General features: G+C 50.2%; 1 protein-coding gene across 1 annotated transcript in view; it reads right to left on the bottom strand.

Annotated features, from left to right (window-relative positions):
* Positions 1–22,651, bottom strand: part of GLI1 (GLI family zinc finger 1) — a 318,627-nt gene that overhangs the window by 10,916 nt on the left and 285,060 nt on the right. Inside the window, exons 5-9 of the mRNA XM_069653582.1 lie at positions 14,792–14,957; positions 11,507–11,614; positions 7,917–8,057; positions 6,757–6,906; positions 3,303–3,467 (exon numbers count right to left, since the gene is read on the bottom strand). Of these exons, the coding sequence (XP_069509683.1) occupies positions 3,303–3,467; positions 6,757–6,906; positions 7,917–8,057; positions 11,507–11,614; positions 14,792–14,957 (730 nt within the window). The remainder of the gene's footprint in view (positions 1–3,302; positions 3,468–6,756; positions 6,907–7,916; positions 8,058–11,506; positions 11,615–14,791; positions 14,958–22,651) is intronic.

Raw genomic sequence — 22,651 nt, 5'->3', positions numbered from 1 at the left:
AGTGCTGAGCAGAGTGCGACGTGCCACCAGAGGAGGCTCTCGAGCCAGTGCTGATGAAACGTCGCTATGGCTGGGGCGGAGTCCGCCAAATGCCCTGGACTCCTGCCCCAAACGCACAGGTCTTTCATAGGCTTGTTGGGAAACCTCTTCATTGACCAACAGCTCGGTATGCCTTGTGAGCAAGAAAAATGGACACACATTTCACACATTTTCCAAACTGTTCAGATACTTGTCTTATTTATGTATTTCCTAAACGTTATATCACTTTTTATGCAAAATGGTTCTATACATTGCATTTCTTCTCGTGAAATGTATTAATTTGTGTGTTCACCTTTGCATTTTTTTATTATTATTTGGCATCCCCTTGGTGAGAAATCGTCTGTGATTCGCTGGGTGCCATATGTACCGAGGACGTGAGAGAGGGACTGAGGAACAAGCTTTGTACATAAAAAGCCCTGCTTTTTTCAAATGAGGAGATCACAGACCTCCACTGCCCCCGTGTGGCCAGATGTAAGAAAGCTCACTCCGAAACGCTAGGAGATTTGTTAGTCCGTGTTTATTCGACTAGAAAGGCTGTACATAAGCACCTGTGGTGGACACGTCGATCCCAAGCCGCAATGGGAAATGAGGTTCAAGGGCAGATATGCCACCGGGGCTTAGTAGGGAGGTGAGGGCGCAGCAAGGGAGGGTGACACAGACAATGATAACAAACAATGCCCGTATTTGCATATGCTACGTGATGATCAGATAGAAGTATTCAGACCTATACACAGAGAGGAGGCGCATGGTCCAGGCAAGACATCTAGGGTGCTCATTTGTGGGAAGGGAGATGCTGCTTCAGCGCTATCAGAGTCTCGGAAGGATAGCGCCGGGGCAACGTTATCGCCTTGGAAACACAAGGACACGGAGCACCACAGGTTCGATCCCTGGGTCTGCGCTTAGAAACCTCTGGGTACTAAGTGCGTTATAAATAACCTGTCATATCATATCTTCACCTCTGAAACTGGTGAGATGGACTTAATGTCATGGGGTGGGGTTTTCCAGTTTTGGGTGGAAGCAGGCGGTAGCACAGGGGAGGGCGAGGAATAGAGAGGTAGTGAGGTAGTGGGGTGAGGGAGTCTGTGAGGGAGGTGGCGCAGCAGTGGACCCTGCTGAGGAGATGGGGGGAGATTACAGTGTTAGCAGAGTAAAAGGTAAGATGTTTTGCAGAGGTTTAGGAGGCTGACACCGACAGCTGTAGCAGTGAAGGTAATTAACTGTTCCAGTTCCAGATCACTGTCAAGTGAACCCCCGAGGTTGCAAGCCACAGAAGGTGTGGTAAGGCTGTCAGGGGGAAATATGGAGGAGTGGGGAGGAAGGGTAAGGCAATGGAAGCCAGCGGTACATGGCCTGAGTTTTGAAGGAGTTAAGCCTCAGGCAACGTAGTGCCATTCAGTAGGGCAGGCAGTTTGCGATGCTCTAGTGACGAGCCACAACAACCCTGAGTATAAGGGGAAGAGATTGGAATCTTGTTAATGGGTGAGGGGCTGGTGCCATAGAGAGACAAATACAGGCTGTTGCTTTCGCCTCCCTCATTACAAGTCTGGCGGTGCAGTAAAAAACTGGCAGTAAGTGAATTATTGTCAATTTTTGTGGTGACAGGATTACTGCAGTTTTTACTGCACCTCCAAAATCAGAGTTTGATCTTGAAGTGGGGGAATTACCTCCAGCATGATGCAGAAACAAATCCTATGGACGTCATTTGGGGGTTGGCAGGGGTCGTACCTGTGACCCCTGAGTTGTCCCCTGATCCCAATAGAAAAGAAATTATAACTTTTAAAAAAAATGGTTTAAACACATTTTTTACACACATTGAAGCTCCTGGGCTGTGGCCAGTGCTATGTGGCTCTTTGTTTCTGGAGTGGCTGGTATTTTTGTTGAGGCCTCTTTAAAAAAAAACAGGCGGTTTACACACTGAGCAGTGACCCTAAATAAGAAAGAATAGGAATAACAAATAATTTGTCTTTCTGGAATTCCATCCAATAATTGCTAGACTCATTAAAGGGATGAAAGGTCGTGTTCTATTGCTTCCCATTATGTCACTTCAGGGTGGGGTCAAATGACATGATGTCATCAGAGATCAAGCGTCATGTGATGTCACTTCCGCTACCCCTGGCATTTTGGTGAAACAACGTTGCTGCCATATCCTCCACGCTAAGGTCAAAAGTCAGCGAAAATTGCCATGGCGGGATTACCACTTGCAGTAATTTTACCAAAATCCCCATGCAGTCCTATGGACTCCAATAATGTGGATTAACACTGCTCTTCCACCACTGGTACTCACTTTGTAGGTTGACAGGACCAAGTGGCGGTAATGGTAACAAGTTTGGCAGTAATTCACTGGCTTTATTGCCAAATTACCACCAAACTCGTAATGAGGCCCAAAGTCCAGTTTTACCAGGGCTCGTACTTTATAAAATGCTTAGGCCCTCATTACAACCTTGGCGGAGGACCATGGTGCTACTAGCACCATGGTCCATGCCGCTAAGGTTACGATTCCGCCATGGTGGATGGCGGAATTACCGCCCCATTCCAAGGTGAGTGGGGCGGTAATTCCCCATTCACCATTTACCCTTCCCCATTCCCATTTTTGCCCCCATAGGGCATAATGGGAATGTGGAAGGCGCTAATTACGGCACCGTAAATTACGGTGCCGTAATTAGCTCCAAAGTCCCTTTGCGGGTTGGATTTTTAACGCCTGCTAAAAGCAGGCGTTAAACACCAACCCGCAAAGGGACACTTGTAATGAGGCGTTAAGGGTTAACTGCGCCGACGGCGCCGTTAAACCCTTAACGCCTGAGTTGTAATGAGGGCCTTAGACTTCAGCCTTCTTGATGGAGCTACCAAACCCCTTTACCTGTCTTTGCTCTATAAGGGACCATTCATGAGCAAGCCTTAAAGGAAGGCCTATTTGCCAGTGCTAAACTTCAGTTCTGCTAAGACAGTTATTGACAATATGAAAACCTTTTCTACCTCCATCAGGAGGCTGCTTCTCAATACGCTGAAATCCAATGGAAAGCAATATTTTAAAAGATGTATACCCTAGCTTAAGTGATGGATGTACACTTATAATATTTCGGAAAATGAATTTAGAGAGAGCATGGGACAAAGCAGGGTTTCCTACATTCCATAATCCTTTCCTCACTGAAACGAACTTTGATTATAAACATCTCTGTACAGTGATCATGGCTGAGATGCAAAAAGCATAGTTATGCTCCACTGGGTGCCTCATCCAAGATGGTGGTGACCTAGCTGCTCTGTACCTCGTTAGAGTGTGTCCGATTCTGGTGCTTGGCTCGGTCGGAGGCATTGGAGAAGGCCTTGTTGCACCCTTCATGCTCGCAGACATAGGGCTTCTCGCCCGTGTGAGAGCGTAGATGAGTCTTCAAATTCTCCAGCCGGGAGTAGGCCTTGTTGCAGCCCTCAAACTGAAAGGCAAAATGAGAAGTTAACAGAGCGGTCCATGCCAATTGTGATAACGCCTTTTCCTAGCCTGGACCTTTACACAACAATGGGAAACTTGAAAATATGTAAGATAGCTGAATAGATGAAGGAAGTAACGACTGTCAGTCCAATCTAGTCGGCTCATTGTTCATGAGCTGCAGAAAAAAAGTTGCGTTATTACCGCCAAAGTATACCCCTGAGATAAGTGAATTTCTCTAACATAACTAAAACTATGAGCACTGAGTCTACCAAGAACTGTGACACAATAGAGCATTCAGTACTACAAAATAACCCAGTAGCAATGTATTTGTGGAATTGTTTAGCCAATGGGATATCACATAACTGCTAAATCTGTTCTTCCCAAACAAATTAGAAAGAATGCACGCAAAGCATGACACACAATGACAAATCAAATGGTGGGGGGTTGTTTTGATTAGCTGACAATCAGAAGTTGAAGGAAAGCAAATTCCCTGTATGATTCCCATAGTCTAGAGATGGGCCAGTGTAGAGGAGAGCTTTCTGCTTTGTGGGCTGTTCGGGCTTCTACACGCAACATAACCATTGGACATCCCTCCTTTCCCCTACCTCAGTGCAGGTCCACACTCAGCCCACCCGGTCGGCCTGCTCCCCAAATACTCCGGCAGGGTAAGACATTGGAGAACACCCTTACAGCTTGGCTGCAGCCAAAGCAGGTCTTCTGTCCTGCATGCTGCTGAGCTCCACTGGGCCAAGCAAGGCACAGCGAAGTCTGCAGGATCCAAAATGGCAGCCGCAATGGATAGAACCTCAGGACATTGTTATGGCTCGCCAGTTACAGACAGTCTAGGCAACCCAACCTCTGATCTCATAGGCCACGTCACCTGTAAGCTTTTGGTAACGGCATTACCATGTTTAGAGCTGCAATTTCACATTTTCTGTGATCCAAAGCCGTTTCCACCAAATTAATTACTTTGGGAGGATTGATCCGTCCCATTTTCTCGTGCGAAACTTTCTCCTTTTCAACTTTTATTTCTTTATTATATCTTGACACAAGGGGCCAGATTCTCAAAAAGCAGCGCAAATGAACGGAGCACAGAGAATGCACTCGTTTAATATGTGCTTCTTTCAGAAATGCTCTAGTCACCATTATCACAAAGGCGACCTAAGCATTTCTGTAAGGGCTGGACAAAACACAAAGATGAGCTGTCCAGCCGCCATGCATACTCGCTCTTGACACTAATGTTTGACAGGCTCTGAGCAACCACGTCGTTGCTGGGAGCGCGTTTCACCGAGATGGGCTGTTAAAGGGCCCATCTCAGTGAAATAACCTTAGAAAATTGCATTTACATCCTCGTTGAGGGGATGGAAATGTAGTGACAGCCGCGGTTTAACCAGCGGCTGTCACACTTAAAAAGAAAACATGACAGGTTAAAAAATTACAATGTCATGATTTGTGCCTCCCCCTGTAACTGTTTCAAAGGGCCCAAGGGGGAGGCCCTCGTTCCTGGGCATTTTAAAGCACATCCTGTTTGTCAATTCGGAATGTACTTTTAAATGCCAAGAAATGCCCAACTATTTCAGCAAATTTCCAAAGGGGAAAAGGGTATCTGAAGGAGTGCATCCAAGATGTACCCATTCAGATGCCCCTTCGGACTTGGCTGCTACTGCTCGCGCATCTCCTCACTTGCGCCAAGAAGGTTTCATGAATTGGGCCGAAGGTCTTTATAACATAAACATATACCACACAATAAAGAACAACAACACCTACTGTTAATGCATTCAACATTCACTTAAGATTATTAAAGAGACACATAAAGATTATTTTACAGATCCTGAGAAAACCCACCATAGTGTGGACCACTGTGGTCTCGTTTTCTGTAGTACACTTGCTAGGGCTTCTCTGGGGTCTTTTTCAAGCGCAGTGTGTGTATCGGACCGCCGAAGCGATCACATATGCGGCCCACAAAATGCCCTTTTCCCGTAAAACAATTTCCTTTCTCCAAACCTTAGTTCCATGTGTGCATTGTGTGGGGATTATATTTCATTATGGTTTCATTTCATACGCAATGACGATGCGCTGCCGTGATGTTATAATGCTGTGAACGTGGGAATAATGGCTCGATATATTGGCACAGTTATTAGGGAACACTGCGATTATTGAACATGGTCTGTACCACATGATATGACAATTGTTTGCCTTGTATGACTAAAGGTGACTAATATACCCCCGAAGAAGGACTTTATAGTCCGAAATGCATCGGCTGTAGCTGCATCTGCAAACGATTTCAATTCAAATGAGCTACGTGTTGGCGTTAATGAAGAAAAACAAAGAAGTGTTTGGTGTATGAAATTGATATGAAGACTTGAATTAAAGATATTAACAATTATACCTACTGAATGTAACCACAAAGTGGTACTTAGGTAGTGCAGCCCACTACGCAGGCTAACTTGCCTATGTTTTATTTTGCAGAGTTTTGCAGAGTTTCAAAGGGGCTCATTGTGAGTGAGCCGGTCCAATAAAAATGCCAGTATAAATGCCAGGAATACTGGCTCTGGCATTTATACCGGACCGGCTCACTCCAAGTCTGCCGGTAAGGGCTGTGATCTACCAGCAGGCCTGGCCTGCCAGAAGATCAGGCCCAAAGAGGCTGATAAATGACTGAATCACTGGCACTACAAATGCCGGTGCCAGTGAATCACTGGCACTGCAAATGCCGGAGCCAGTGAATCACCGGCACTGCAAATGCTGGAGCCAGTGAATCACTGGCACTGCAAATGCCGGTGCCAGTGAATCACCGGCGCTGCAAATGCCGGTGCCAGTGAATCACCGGCATTGCAAATGCTGGAGCCAGTGATTCAGTAGTTTCCATCCCATGGGAACGTACGTCATTTCCGGTCCCTGTAATAGCCCAGTAACACCAAGATATCAGATGCTGGTAACGGTAAGGCGGGTTTGCCAGTAACCCGCCGGTAGTGCAGGCAGGTTACTGGAAAACTCGTAATGACCCTCAAAGTCTACATATGCAAATTAGACCACCTTTCCATTTTAACAGGGTCTGAAAGGCATGCCAACGAGAAGAAGGAGGTATCCTGCTCCTGCTTCCACAACCACTAGGTGTTTGTTGCTCTCCGCGTTTATAACATCTCTCCCAGAAACCAACTAAACCCATCCCGGATTTAAGGACGCACACAATTATTGTTAACTCTTGCATGCTCCTCGTTACCTTGAGCCACAAAAACGCACACACAGACACGCAGAAACACACCCGAATGGCAGGCTATGTGGTTACTCACTGTGCACTTGTGTGGCTTCTCCCCCGTGTGACGCCGCATATGCACCACCAGCATGTACTGGGCCTTGAATGGCCTCTGCTCCCTGGAGCAGTCCTGCCAGTGGCACACAAACTCTTTCTTCTCGCCATGGATGTGCTCGTTGTTGATGTGCTGCAGAGGAGAAGGGACAGAGGGAAGTGTGATGAGTGCTCGCGGCTTCTCTTGGCTAGCCTGCCCTTGTTCTCAGGGCGCAGGAGTCCTGTTTGCACGGCCCAGCAAGCATGCTTGGAAAATTAGGACATTCTCAAAGTCAGACTGATTATGGGATCCTGGGACAGGGCTTACCTTGTGGTGACTGCATCAAGGGGGCATCCCAGTGGGGGCAAGGAAGGAGGCTGTGTCACATTTGTGTGGTGGACGTTTTCAGTTTTGGCTATTAGATGGTGCGTTAGCGCCACCCATTGAGTGAAACGTTTGCATTACCCCTCCTGGCTCAAAACACCTACTCCTGTGAAATATTTCAGCTAGCTCTATCACAACGTAACATCAAACTTTGGGCTGTATAGGGCATGCATGTGATATTTTTAACCAGTCTTATAAGAATGTATGGCTTAATTACATGAGAATATAAATGAGCTATAAATGGTCCCAATGCAATAAAAATGTCCGAACCAAGTGTGTCTATTATTCTAGAAACAATGTGTGTGTCTTCACATCTGTTCTTTGCAACAAAGACCTGTTAAAAACAAGCTTCGGCAAAGCCATCAGTTTTGACACGTCTATCTGCACTAGATAGTCATTAGCCAGGCTCTGCCATCTTATGCCCAGCTACTCTCATCATTCACCAGCTGTTGCCATCTTATGGACACGTAGTGCCGTTATGGAAGGGCTTTCCAGATGTCTATCCGACAACTACACAAAATCCGAAACTGTTTGCTTTTGCCAGTGGTTGTTTAGCATTTGCTTTAAGTCTCATGCCAATAACCATTCAACTATGGGAAAGGGTAGGACATATCAGCAGAACGCCACCGTAAATTACTTTAACAACAATAATGTCAATAAAGGGACGTTTTTTAAAATGGATTCCTGCAAACAAAATGGCCACCCACGGCACTGAGCAATGCACACAAGTGCTGAGCACGGTGGATCTCCTTCAAGGGCTGCATCAGGGAGGAACTCACGTGCACGAGCTGCTCCTGGATGTCAAACTCCTGGCTGCAGCCTTCCCAGTGGCAGTTGGTCTCGTACACCACGTCCGCTTCGAATTTGCCATCCTCCTTATCGAGGTCGTCCCGGCCGTCCAGCATTCCAAGTAGGGGATCCTAGAAAAGGGTGCAATACCTTGTCAAGCACTGGCAGGAGATGTAGGGGTGCAGAGTGTGCAGACTGGAGCCTGAAGCCCCTCGTAGTACAGAGGTGAGTATAGCAATGTTATAAAGTGCCCGATTGTGAAGACTGGGCCTAAAACCTAAAGTCCTCCACACTTGCTAAGTCGACACATTACACACCAGTCCAGTGCCTATTCCTCCTACTGCCCACCAATGCCGGCTCCTCACGCTGCCCACCAATGTGCATCCAGTCTGCCCAGTGAGGAGAGAGTCTCACGCTGCCCACCAATGTCTGCCCAGTGAGGTGAGAGGGGAAGACAAGCACTGCTCCAATTAAAACCAGGCCCTCTTTGCTGAAAGTGGGTCAGGCAGCAATGCTTCCAGTTGAAAAACATTTAGAACAGTGAAAATATGAGTCAAGGGGGCTTTAAGTGTGCCGGGGCTAAGCTCCAGCTGTCTCGGAGATGGGCTCCCAAGCCGGAGCCCTGCCGGGGCACACCCCGACGAGCCGCAGGCACGCCAAACTCTCAGGCAGCCCTTAAATCGAGCCGTGCACAGTTACGCCGCTGCCTGCAGGTGTCAGCATTTCAGATTAGAAAACAGAAAAAGCATCCCTGTTTCTTTTTTCTAATCCGAAATGCTGACACCTGAAGTCAGCCGTGTAACCGAGCAGCGCTTCGGCGGCTAAACCTGCTGCGTGATGTCTCTTTTTTCCGAAACAGGAGGAGGGCTGGGTTGGCCGGTCTCTCCTTTTGTTTCTGAGTAAAGAGCTAACCTGCACTGCGTGTTAGCTCCTTACTCAGAAATAAAAGGAGAGGCTGGCCAACACAGCCCTACTACTGCTGTTTCGGAATAAAGAGACATCACGCTGCAGGCAGCCCTTGCATTCAAGGAGCTGTGTGGTTAAAGGGTTGCCTGGGAGGGGCAGCGGCCACCGCAGGCAATTCTTTAACCATGGTTGCTTGAAGGCAAGGGCTGGGGGGGGTGCTCTTGTTGGGGGCGTGGCCTAAGCACTTGCACTTAGGCCACCGTCCCTTACGAGAGCTCCCCTCAATTGACCACCCACTTAAAGCACTGGGAGTCTTTGCTTATGCACTGAACGCATATGGAGAAAGGGAACTGTTCGCTATTTCCAGGATTCGCCTCTGCAAGATACTAAGCCGGTCTGCAATGTCCTCACCTGCTATTCCACTGTAATAATGTTCTATTTTGGCATAAAAATTATCAACCTACATTTGTAATATTGTCATCGTCACGGGCGTATAGTGATCTAATTTAATTAGCATGACTCGTCTACCCACCAAATAGTGAAATTCAGATGACCTGTGTTGTATATGTAGTATTTATATATTTTGTCTGATACTTTCAAGGATTCTTTTCTGGTAACATTAATGTTTGCTGGACATTTTTTTCCAAATGCACCTACAATGCTAATCCAGTTCAGCAATGGTATATAGGTTTTCTCTTTCGCCATTGTGAAATTCTTGAAAGTGGTGTTGCCATTGGGTGGCTTGGGAAGTCCAGCCTTACATCTAATGTTGGAAAGAATCCATGAATGTGAATCGTGGGAAAGACCTCTGTCTTATTTTGAGGACTTCTAGTGGGGTGACCAAGGCGGCTGGATTGCACCATCAAACAAGTGGATCACGAGCCCAGGGGTGATTAGGAAAATCCCCTGATCACTCCCACTTAGTCCCGGTGGTGAACCTGGCACTATAGTGTCTGGAGGCCACCAGTGGACAGAGACAAAGGCAGAGTGCATAAGCCTGGCAAACAGGTCTTCGTTTCTGTATACGCTGGCATTGTGCCAAGTGCCCTGAGGAATGAACACCCTGGTATGGTGTGTTACTGTTCTAGCGTGGGCACTGAATGGTAAAATCCAGCCAGATTTTCAGAATGACCAAACCAACATGCAGATGATAATGTACATGGAAATTGAATGTACTGATCACCGACTGGATTTGACTACTCGGCGGGTCAGTTTCAGATGTGTCTGTAAATCTGCACTGGTGGGAAAGCCGGGGAACGCTGGCCAGCTCGGGCCCATGGATCCAGACTAGGCAGCTGAGGGAGCGGGCAGGAGGGCCCTGGCATTCATGCTGTGCTGGTCTATCCTGCAGTGTGTCTCATCTCATGGTGCCACGTGCTGCCAGTGCTGTGTGCTGCCACTCCAGCAAGGATCGACCTGTGAATCCTGACATGCTCAATTAGTACAGAAATGTACACTGACATGCATTATATGTAAATCAATGTCATACATGTTTAGAGCGGATATGCAGAAAAACCAAATGAATGCAACTATTTGTTGAGTCGAAAAAGCGCAGCACTACACATGATTAGGTTCCTGAGCTATGATTGCAATCATCTGCTTTTGTGTTATACGTGTTTTTTTAAAAATACCTCAATAATGTGTTATATTGCTAACGGTTATTGTGGATCCATCTGTACGCATGGGGCATACGTTTTGGGGCGCAGCCGACCATCCCCGTGTGTCCGTTGGCTGGCCTGCGGGGGTGACATGCAATGAACATCAGATGTGCTGCATGTTTGCACCCTGAGGTGCAGTTCCACACAATTGAAAACTCTGAAACTTTGGCAAGTTGTCGGTCGTTACAAGCGTTTACACACAGCCCCATTGTCAAAGTTGCGCAAATTCGATTTACATTGTTTGTATTCACACTAAGTGTTGCAGCAAAAGGAATATGTACACAGCAAGCTCAGCATTTTGACAAAAGATGAAAACTTTCTGTAAAAAAAATCCAACTTGTAGAAATTTTTATCAAACATGTTCAACTGTTTTTAAAAGATAGAAAAGTTATTTATGACTTTGAAAACTAACAATTATAACTCATCGACGCTCTACTAAACGATTGTAAGGGCAAATAAGAACAACATTTAAAACAGTTGGAAATGTGACTTTGCAGAATTAACAATGTTTCACCTGTTGATGGAACACGCTTTAAAAGTTACTTCGGCATCATTGTGAATTGCTGGTGAAACTGACATAATAATTATGCAGCAAAAAATTAAAGGATCTTGTTGAACACAATCTTTCAAAGAAAAATGTGGTAGTAAAAACCGGCCTATTTTGAGAATGTACATTTTCTATTAAATTGGGTTCATTGAAGGAGGAAATGTTTGTAATTTCACACTTTTCTTCTTCTCACTGAGACATACTGTATCTGCCATATGCTCATATTGATTATAGCTCTTCATTCCTTCATTTCTGGTGATAAGCAGGTTTGCAGGCTCGGACGTGAGGGTCCACATTTATAATATGAAAGGAAGAACTACACGTCCCAGCATGCAAAGTACTGTTGGCCAGTCAGCCTAAATTGGAAGAAAGCGGAGAAAGTTGACAGCTGCAATTGGACACCTCTTCTTTAAGTCTTGCTGAACATATTTGTCACGTAGAGCAAGTTGAGGTCGATTTATTGTTGTACCTGTGTCCCGGTCGAAGCGGGGCTGGACACATCCCCTTCCGACCTCTCCTCCATGCATTTCCCATTGAGAGACTCCAGGCCATTGCTCCCCATTGGCTCCAGCTTCATCTTCATGGTACCATGAAATGGAATGAGAGAAAAACCAAATCACAAGACTGTACTAAATGGATGCATTCTATAGGCTCCCAACGTACAGCAAAGGATTGCTGTTTAGTCGAAAGCCACCCCCACAACTCAGTGCACGAGGTATCTCTTAACGTGCAGCATCAACTCATGCAAGAGATAAAATGGTGTCTCGCTGGTGATGCCCCAAGACAATCGATTTCTTCTGAGCAAAGTCAGTTTGAGTTCCATATTTTCCATGTAACAGAACTGACTTTGCTCAACATTAGCAGCCTGTGTGCGGGAGCCGGCCAATCAGGAAGCTAGAAACGTGGGCTGATACTCCCGATCTAGTCCGCATTCCAAGCCACCTAATCGCCGGCTACCCAGCCCGCCATCTTCCCCCACTGCCGTCATTTTTCCTGCACTCCCCAAACCTCACTTACCATCGCCGCAGCTCCTGCAGCTTCTCTCCTTGCTCCGTTTGGCAGCCATGTAAAGGGAAGAGGGGCTCTGTATGGAGCCCCATCTTCCTCAACCATGGCGCCCATCTTTACACAGTATTTTGATTCAATGTACGGGACGCCGCATACGTCCCGCTCTTTGAATGAAAATACTTTTTTTTAACACTCCGGGTTACCGCTTTGGTAACTCGGTGTGCTAATGGCGTTATTAACCCGTTCCATGGGCTATTCCGGGGTAATGTCCCAGTACCCTGGTTAAACGACCTTGCTTCACTCAGGCCTTTAAATCGGGCAGCCCGGCCGTCACCCCGGTACAGCCCATTAAACGGGTTTATAACGCCATATTAGAACCCGCTCATCTCCCCATTGCTACTCTGCACACATTTGCCGTGGTACCAAGGGTGCACGGTTTCACCACGACACAAAAGTAGTCTGCACATTAATTCCAGAACCCATTCTCCATCTCTCAAATATCTTCTCAACAAACAATCCAAAACTGGTCACGGGAAGCCTCTTTCCAACACAACGATTGACCAAAGAAACCACAGGAATAAAAGTGGTCATCAAACGCGCCGATCTATGGTAATAAAAAGAAATAGGGATCGTCAATTAAAAAAAAATGTACACCATGCGGAAAACCCAGTTAACGCACAAGCACACAACCATGGGAAGGGAATATGCAGTTCGAAAGGGGTAACCAGAGAGCACACCATTGCGCAATGGTGGCCAATGTTTCTGGGTACGTGACAACCAAAATCATGAGAGCTATTCACAACCATAAGGGCAAAGAAATCTCTGAGTCTGATTCATGAAGAAGTTACCATGAGTAAGTTTGACATACCCATGACTTATCCTGGGAGAGGGCAATGGGATTCACAAAAGAAGTTGCTCTGAGTAACTGACTTGCACCTGTCTTACCCCTGGGGAGGACTGTGCTGTTCATAAAATTAGTTGCTCTGACTAACTGACTTGCACCTATCTAACCCCCGGGGAGGACTGTGCTGTTCATAAAAGAAGTAGCTCCGAGTAACTGACTTGCACCTGTCTTACCCCTGGGGAGGACTGTGCTGTTCATAAAATTAGTTGCTCTGAGTAACTGACTTGCACCTATCTTACCCCTGGGGAGGCCTGTGCTGTTCATAAAAGAAGTTGATCTGAGTAACTGACTTGCACCTGTCTTAGCCCTGGGGAGGACTGTGCTGTTCATAGAAGAAGTAGCTCTGAGTAACTGACTTGCACCTGTCCTACCCCTGGGGAGGACTGTGCTGTTCATGAAAGAAGATGCTCTGAGTAACTGACTTGCACCTGTCTCATCCATGGACAGGACTGTGCTGTTCATAAAAGAAGTTGCTCTGAGTAACTGACTTGCACCTGTCTCACCCTTGGGGACGACTGTGCTGTTCATAAAAGAAGTTGCTCTGAGTAACTGCCTTGCACCTGTCTTACCCCTGTGCTGTTCATAAAAGAACTTGCTCTGAGTAACTGACTTGCACCTGTCTTACCTCTGGACAGGACTGTGCTGTTCATAAAAGAAGTTGCTCTGAGTAACTGACTTGCACCTGTCTCACCCCTGGACTGTTCTGTTCATAAAAGAAGTTGCTCTGAGTAACTGACATGCACCTGTCTAACCCTGGGGAGGACTGTGCTGTTCATAGAAGAAGTTGCTCTGAGTAACTGACTTGCACCTATCTAACCCCTGGGAAGGACTGTGCTGTTCATAAAAGAAGTAGCTCTGAGTGACTGACTTGCACCTGTCTTACCCCTGGGGAGGACTGTGATGTTCATAAGATTAGTTGCTCTGAGTAACTGACTTGCACCTATCTAACCCCTCGGAGGAGTGTGCTGTTCATAGAAGAAGTAGCTCTGAGTAACTGACTTGCACCTGTCTTACCCCTGGGGAGGACTGTGCTGTTCATAAAAGAAGATGCTCTGAGTAACTGACTTGCACCTGTCTTACCCATAGGGAGGGCTGTGCTGTTCATAAAAGAAGTAGCTCTGAGTAACTGACTTGCACCTGTCTTACCCCTGGGGAGGACTGTGCTGTTCATAAAAGAAGATGCTTTGAGTAACAGACTTGCACCTGTCTTACCCCTGGGGAGGGCTGTGCTGTTCAAAAAGAAGTTGCTCTGAGTAACTGACTTGCACCTGTCTCACCCCTGGGGAGGACTGTGCTGTTCATAAAAGAAGTTGCCCTGACTAACTGCCTTGCACCTGCCTTACACCTGTGCTGTTCATAAAAGAACTTTCTCTAAGTAACTGGCTTGCACCTGTCTTACCCCTGGACAGGACTGTGCTGTTCATAAAAGAAGTTGCTCTGAGAAACTGACTTGCACCTGTCTCACCCCTGGACTGTTCTGTTCATAAAAGAAGTTGCTCTGAGTAACTGACAACCACCTGTCTAACTCTGGGGAGGACTGTGCTGTTCATAAAAGAAGTTGCTCTGAGTAACTGTCTTGAACCCGTCTCACCCCTGGACACGACTGTGCTGTTCATAAAAGAAATTGCTCTAAGTAACTGACTTGCACCTGTCTCACCCCTGGAGAGGACTGTGCTGTTCATAAAAGAAGTTGCTGTGAGTCAATCTGATTTAACATGTTTCATGCTTAGCAAGGTGGAATAAGTCTGGTGCAAATCAGAAATACTCAGATTACCTCCATTTGCGAGTAGGAGTAAGTCAAGTGATGGCAAACCTGCTTATAAAAGAAATGACTCCACTCACCTGGCAGAGCTTGGCCGAGCCACGTCCCGGCAAGTGCTGGACCATGCCCGCAGCCCTGTTGTGGTAGTGTTCGAGGTGACCCATGAAAGGCATGGAAGGGTTGTGATTGAAGGGGGACCCCTGGCTCTTGGGATGACCGTGGTAGCCTTGGTACCCAAGGGATGGGCTGAAAGGAAAAAGAAGAGATTCATATTTTAAACAAAATTAAAACTGAGCGAAGGGAATGGACATCGGTTGGACTGAGTCTGCACCATTGAAAACGCTGTTACTGGTGATGAACATTAATAGCAAATACTATAAACCCCTGATGGGGCAGAGTACATGTGCTATGACTCCCTGTTGGGGCAGGGTAAAGGTGCTATAACTCCCTGGTGGGGAAGGGAACAGGTGCTATAACTCCCTGGTGGGGAAGGGAATAGGTGCTATAACTCCCTGGCGGGGTAGGGTACAGCTGCTCTAGCTGCCTGATGGGGCAGGGTACAGGTGATATAACTCCTTGATGGGGCAGGGTAAAGGTGCTATAACTCCCTGATGGAGCGGGGTACAGGTGCTATAACTCCCAGATGGGGCAGGGAACAGGTGCTATAACTCCCTGGTGGGGAAGGGAACAGGTGCTATAACTCCCGGGCGGGGCAGGGTACAGGTGCTCTAGCTGCCTAATGGGGCAGGGTAAAGGTGCTATAACTCCCTGGTGGGGAAGGGAACAGGTGCTATAACTCCCTGGTGGGTAAGGGAACAGGTGCTATAACTCCCTGGCGGGGCAGGGTACAGCTGCTCTAGCTGCCTGATGGGGCAGGGTACAGGTGATATAACTCCTTGATGGGGAAGGGTAAAGGTGCTATAACTCCCTGATGGAGCAGGGTACAGGTGCTATAACTCCCTGATGGGGCAGGGAACAGGTGCTATAACTCCCTGGTGGGGAAGGGAACAGGTGCTATAACTCCCTGGCGGGGCAGGGTACAGGTGCTCTAGCTGCCTAATGGGGCAGGGTACAGGTGCTATAACTCCCTGATGGGGCAGGGTAAAGGTGATATAACTCCCTGGTGGGACAGGGTACAGGTGCTATAACTCCCTGGTGGGGCAGGGTACAGGTGCTCTAGCTGCCTGATGGGGCAGGGTACAGGTGCTATAACTCCCTGGTGGGAAGGGTACAGGTGCTATAACTCCCTGATGGGGCAGGGAACAGGTGCTATAACACCCTGGCGGGGCAGGGTACAGGTGCTCTAGCTGCCTGATGGGGCAGGGTACAGGTGCTATAACTCCCTGATGTGGGAGGGTAAAGGTGCTATAACTCCCTGGTGGGGCAGGGTAGAGGTGCTATAACTCCCTGATGGGGCAGGGTACAGGTGCTATAACTCCCTGATGGGGCAGGGTAAAGGTGCTATAACTTCCAGGTGGGGCAGGGTACAGGTGCTATACCTCCCTGGTGGGGCAGGGTAAAGGTGCTATAACTCCCTGGTGGGGCATGGAACAGGTGATATAAATCCCTGGCGGGGCAGGGAACAGGTGCTATAACTCCCTGATGGGGCAGGGTACAGGTGCTATAACTCCCTGGTGGGGCAGGGTACTTGTGCTATAACTCCCTGTTGGGGCAGGGAACAGGTGCTATAACTCCCTGGCGGGGCAGGGTACAGGTGCTATAACTTCCTGGTGGGGCAGGGTAAAGGTGCTATAACTCCCTGGTGGGGCAGGGAACAGGTGCTGTAACTCCCTGGTGGGGCAGGGTAAAGGTGCTCTAGCTGCCTGATGGGGCAGGGTACAGGTGCTATAACTCCCTGGTGGGGAAGGGTACAGGTGCTCTAGCTGCCTGATGGGGCAGGGTACAGGTGCTATAACTCCCTGATGGGGCAGGGTAAAGGTGATATAACTCCCTGGTGGGGCAGGGTACAGGTGCTATAACTTCCTGGTGGGGCAGGGTACAGGTTCTATAACTCCCTGGTGGGGAAGGGTACAGGTGCTATAACTCCCAGGTGGGGCAGGGTACAGGTGCTATAACTCCCTGGTGGGGCAGGTTACAGGTGCTATAACTCCCTGATGGGGCAGGGAACAGGTGCTATAACTGCCTGGCGGGGCAGGGTACAGGTGCTCTAGCTGCCTGATGAGGCAGGGTACAGGTGCTATAACTCCCTGATGGGGCAGGGTAAAGGTGCTATAACTCCCTGGTGGGGCAGGGTACAGGTGCTATAACTCCCTGGTGGGGCAGGGTATAGGTGCTATAACTCCCTGATGGGGCAGGGTAATGGTGCTATAATGTCCTGGTGGGGCAGGGTACAGGTGCTATAACTCCCTGGTGGGGCAGGGTAAAGGTGCTATAACTCCCTGGTGGGGCGGGGAACAGGTGCTATAACTCCCTGGCGGGGCAGGGAACAGGTGCTATAACTCCCTGGTGGGGCAGGGTAAAGGTGTTATAACTCCCTGGTGGGGCAGGGAACATGTGCTATAACTCCCTGATGGGGCAGGGTACAGGTGCTATAACTCCCTGGTGGGGCAGGGAACAGGTGCTATAACTCCCTGATGGGGCAGGGTACAGGTGCTATAACTCCCTGGTGGGGCAGGGTGAAGGTGCTATAACTCCCTGGTGGGGCAGGGAACAGGTGCTATAACTCCCTGATGGGGCAGGGAACAGGTGCCATAACTCCCTGACGGGGCAGGGTAAAGGTGCTATAACTCCCTGGTGGGGCAGGGTAAAGGTGCTATAACTCCCTGGCGGGGCAGGGAACAGGTGCTATAACTCCCTGGTGGGGCAGGGAACAGGTGCTATAACTCCCTGACGGGGCAGGGTAAAGGTGCTATAACTCCCTGGTGGGGCAGGGTAAAGGTGCTATAACTCCCTGGCGGGGCAGGGAACAGGTGCTATAACTCCCTGGTGGGGCAGGGTACAGGTGCTATAACTCCCTGGTGGGGCAGGGTAAAGGTGCTATAACTCCCTGGTGGGACAGGGAACAGGTGCTATAAGTCCCTGATGGGGCAGGGTACAGGTGCTATAACTCCCCGGTGGGGCAGGGTACAGGTGCTATAACTCCCTGATGGGGCAGGGAACAGGTGCTATAACTCCCTGGCAGGGCAGGGTACAGGTGCTCTAGCTGCCTGATGGGGCAGGGTAAAGGTGCTATAACTCCCTGGTGGGGCAGGGTACAGGTGCTATAACTCCCTGGTGGGGCAGGGTACAGGTGCTATAACTCCCTGGTGGGGCAGGGCAAAGGTGCTATAACTCCCTGGTGGGGCAGGGTACAGGTTCTATAACTCCCTGGTGGGGCAGGGAACAGGTGCTATAACTCCCTGGCGCAGCAGGGAACAGGTTCTATAACTCCCTGGTGGGGCAGGGTAAAGGTGCTATAACTCCCTGGTGGGGCAGGGAAAAGGTGCTATAACTCCCTGGCGCGGCAGGGAACAGGTGCTATAACTCCCTGGTGGGGCAGGGTAAAGGTGCTACAACTCCCTGGTGGGGCAGGGAACAGGTGCTATAACTCCCTGATAGGGCAGGGTATAGGTGCTAGAACTCCCTGGTGGGCCAGGGAACAGGTGCTATAACTCCCTGGTGGGGCAGGGTACTTGTGCTACAACTCCCTCGTGGGGCAGGGAACAGGTGCTATAATTCCCTGGCGGGGCAGGGTACAGGTGCTATAACTCCCTGGGTAAAGGTGCTATAACTCCCTGATGGGGCAGGGAACAGGTGCTATAACTCCCTGGTGGGGCAGGGTACAGGTGCTCTAGCTGCCTGATGGGGCAGGGTACAGGTGCTATAACTCCCTGGTGGGGAAGGGTACAGTTGCTCTAGCTGCCTGATGGGGCAGGGTACAGGTGCTATAACTCCCTGATGGGGCAGGGTAAAGGTGATTTAACTCCCTGGTGAGGCAGGGTACAGGTGCTATAACTCCCTGGTGGGGAAGGGTACAGGTGCTCTAGCTGCCTGAGGGGGCAGGGTACAGGTGCTATAACTCCCTGATGGGGCAGGGTAAAGGTGATTTAACTCCCTGGTGGGGCAGGGTAAAGATGCTATAACTCCCTGGTGGGGAAGGGTACAGGTGCTATAACTCCCAGGTGGGCAGGGTAAAGGTGTTATAACTCCCTGGTGGGGGAGGGTACAGGTGCTATAACTCCCTGGTGGGGCAGGTTACAGGTGCTATAACTCCCTGGTGGGGCAGGGTAAAGGTGCTATAACTTCCTGGTGGGGCAGGGTACAGGTTCTATAACTCCCTGGTGGGGCAGGGTAAAGGTGCTATAACTCCCTGGTGGGGCAGGGAACAAGTGCTATAACTCCCTGGTGGGGCAGGGTAAAGGTGCTACAGCTCCCTGGTGGGGCAGGGAAAAGGTGCTACAACTCCCTGATGGGGCAGGGTACAGGTGCTATAACTCCCTGGTGGGGCAGGGAACAGGTGCTATAACTCCCTGATGGGGCAGGGTACAGGTGCTTTAACCCCCTGGTGGGGCAGGGTACTTGTGCTATAACTCCCTCATGGGACAGGGAACAGGTGCTATAACTCCCTGGCGGGGCAGGGTGCAGGTGCTATAACTCCCTGGTGGGGCAGGGAACAGGTGCTATAACTCCCTGGTGGGGCAGGGTACAGGTGCTCTAGCTGCCTGATGGGGCAGGGTACAGGTGCTATAACTCCCTGGTGGAGAAGGGTACAGGTGCTCTAGCTGCCTGATGGGGCAGGGTACAGGTGCTATAACTCCCTGGTGGAGAAGGGTACAGGTGCTCTAGCTGCCTGAGGGGGCAGGGTACAGGTGCTATAACTCCCTGATGGGGCAGGGTAAAGGTGATTTAACTCCCTGGTGGGGCAGGGTAAAGATGCTATAACTCCCTGGTGGGGAAGGGTACAGGTGCTATAACTCCCAGGTGGGCAGGGTAAAGGTGTTATAACTCCCTGGTGGGGCAGGGTACAGGTGCTATAACTCCCTGGTGGGGCAAGGTACAGGTGCTATAACTCCCTGGTAGGGCAGGGTAAAGGTGCTATAACTTCCTGGTGGGGCAGGGTACAGGTTCTATAAATCCCTGGTGGGGCAGGGTAAAGGTGCTATAACTCCCTGGTGGGGCAGGGAACAAGTGCTATAACTCCCTGGCATGGCAGGGAACAGGTGCTATAACTCCCTGGTGGGGCAGGGTAAAGGTGCTACAGCTCCCTGGTGGGGCAGGGAAAAGGTGCTATAACTCCCTGATGGGGCAGGGTACAGGCGCTATAACTCCCTGGTGGGGCAGGGAACAGGTGCTATAACTCCCTGATGGGGCAGGGTACAGGCGCTATAACTCCCTGGTGGGGCAGGGAACAGGTGCTTTAACTCCCTGGTGGGGCAGGGTACTTGTGCTATAACTCCCTCATGGGACAGGGAACAGGTGCTATAACTCCCTGATGGGGCAGGGTAAAGGTGATTTAACTCCCTGGTGGGGCAGGGTAAAGATGCTATAACTCCCTGGTGGGGAAGGGTACAGGTGCTATAACTCCCAGGTGGGCAGGGTAAAGGTGTTATAACTCCCTGGTGGGGCAGGGTACAGGTGCTATAACTCCCTGGTGGGGCAGGGTACAGGTGCTATAACTCCCTGGTGGGGCAGGGTAAAGGTGCTATAACTTCCTGGTGGGGCAGGGTACAGGTTCTATAACTCCCTGGTGGGGCAGGGTAAAGGTGCTATAACTCCCTGGTGGGGCAGGGAACAAGTGCTATAACTCCCTGGCATGGCAGGGAACAGGTGCTATAACTCCCTGGTGGGGCAGGGTAAAGGTGCTACAGCTCCCTGGTGGGGCAGGGAAAAGGTGCTATAACTCCCTGATGGGGCAGGGTACAGGCGCTATAACTCCCTGGTGGGGCAGGGAACAGGTGCTATAACTCCCTGATGGGGCAGGGTACAGGTGCTTTAACTCCCTGGTGGGGCAGGGTACTTGTGCTATAACTCCCTCATGGGACAGGGAACAGGTGCTATAACTCCCTGGCGGGGCAGGGTGCAGGTGCTATAACTCCCTGGTGGGGCAGGGTAAAGGTGCTATAACTCCCTGGTGGGGCAGGGAACAGGTGCTATAACTCCCTGGTGGGGGGGCAGGGTACAGGTGCTCTAGCTGCCTGATGGGGCAGGGTACAGGTGCTATAACTCCCTGGTGGAGAAGGGTACAGGTGCTCTAGCTGCCTGATGGGGCAGGGTACAGGTGCTATAACTCCCTGGTGGCGCAGGGTAAAGGTGATATACCTCCCTGGTGGGGCAGGGTACAGGTGCTATAACTCCCTGGTGGGGCAGGTTACAGGTGCTCTAGCTGCCTGAGGGGGCAGGGTAAAGGTGCTATAACTCCCTGGCGGGGAAGGGTACAGGTGCTATAACTGCCAGGTGGGGCAGGGTACAGGTGCTATAACTCCCTGGTGGGGCAGGTTACAGGTGCTATAACTCCCTGATGGGGCCGGGGACAGGTGCTATAACTCCCTGGCGGGGCAGGGTACAGGTGCTCTAGCTGCCTGATGGGGCAGGGTACAGGTGCTATAACTCCCTGATGGGGCAGGGTAAAGGTGCTATAACTCCCTGGTGGGGCAGGGTACAGGTGCTATAAATCCCTGGTGGGGCAGGGTACAGGTGCTATAACTCCCTGATGGGGCAGGGTAAATGTGCTATAACTGCCTGGTGGGGCAGGGTACAGGTGCTATATAACTCCCTGGTGGGACAGGGTAAAGGTGCTATAGCTCCCTGGTGGGGCAGGGAACAGGTGCTATAACTCCATGGCGGGGCAGGGAACAGGTGCTATAACTCCCTCGTGGGGCAGGGTGAAGGTGCTATAACTCCCTGGTGTGGCAGGGAACAGGTGCTATAACTCCCTGATTGGGCAGGGTACAGGTGCTATAACTCCCTGGTGGGGCAGGGAACAGGTGCTATAACTCCCTGATGGGGCAGGGTACAGGTGCTATAACTCCCTGGTGGGGCAGGGAACAGGTGCTATAACTCCCTGGTGGGGCAGGGTACAGGTGGTCTAGCTGCCTGATGGGGCAGGGTACAGGTGCTATAACTCCCTGGTGGAGAAGGGTACAGGTGCTCTAGCTGCCTGATGGGGCAGGGTACAGGTGCTATAACTCCCAGGTGGTGCAGGGTAAAGGTGATATACCTCCCTGGTGGGGCAGGGTACAGGTGCTATAACTCCCTGGTGGGGCAGGTTACAGGTGCTCTAGCTGCCTGAGGGGGCAGGGTAAAGGTGCTATAACTCCCTGGCGGGGAAGGGTACAGGTGCTATAAGTGCCAGGTGGGGCAGGGTACAGGTGCTATAACTCCCTGGTGGGGCAGGTTACAGGTGCTATAACTCCCTGATGGGGCAGGGGACAGGTGCTATAACTCCCTGGCGGGGCAGGGTACAGGTGCTCTAGCTGCCTGATGGGGCAGGGTACAGGTGCTTTAATTCCCTGATGGGGCAGGGTAAAGGTGCTATAACTCCCTGGTGGGGCAGGGTACAGGTGCTATAAATCCCTGGTGGGGCAGGGTACAGGTGCTATAACTCCCTGATGGGGCAGGGTAAATGTGCTATAACTGCCTGGTGGGGCAGGGTACAGGTGCTATATAACTCCCTGGTGGGACAGGGTAAAGGTGCTATAGCTCCCTGGTGGGGCATGGAACAGGTGCTATAACTCCATGGCGGGGCAGGGAACAGGTGCTATAACTCCCTGGTGGGGCAGGGTGAAGGTGCTATAACTCCCTGGTTGGGCAGGGAACAGGTGCTATAACTCCCTGATGGGGCAGGGTACAGGTGCTATAACTCCCTGGTGGGGCAGGGAACAGGTGCTATAACTCCCTGATGGGGCAGGGTACAGGTGCTATAACTCCCTGGTGGGGAAGGGTACAGGTGCTCTAGCTGCCTGATGGGGCAGGGTAAAGGTGCTATAACTCCCTGGCGGGGA

This window comes from Ambystoma mexicanum, chromosome 3q, assembly GCF_040938575.1.
Source record: "Ambystoma mexicanum isolate Mex_15411 chromosome 3q, UKY_AmexF1_1, whole genome shotgun sequence".
Taxonomy (NCBI): domain Eukaryota; kingdom Metazoa; phylum Chordata; class Amphibia; order Caudata; family Ambystomatidae; genus Ambystoma; species Ambystoma mexicanum.
Note: the sequence above shows the minus strand (reverse complement) of the source record. Positions and strands in the feature narration are given on the sequence as shown.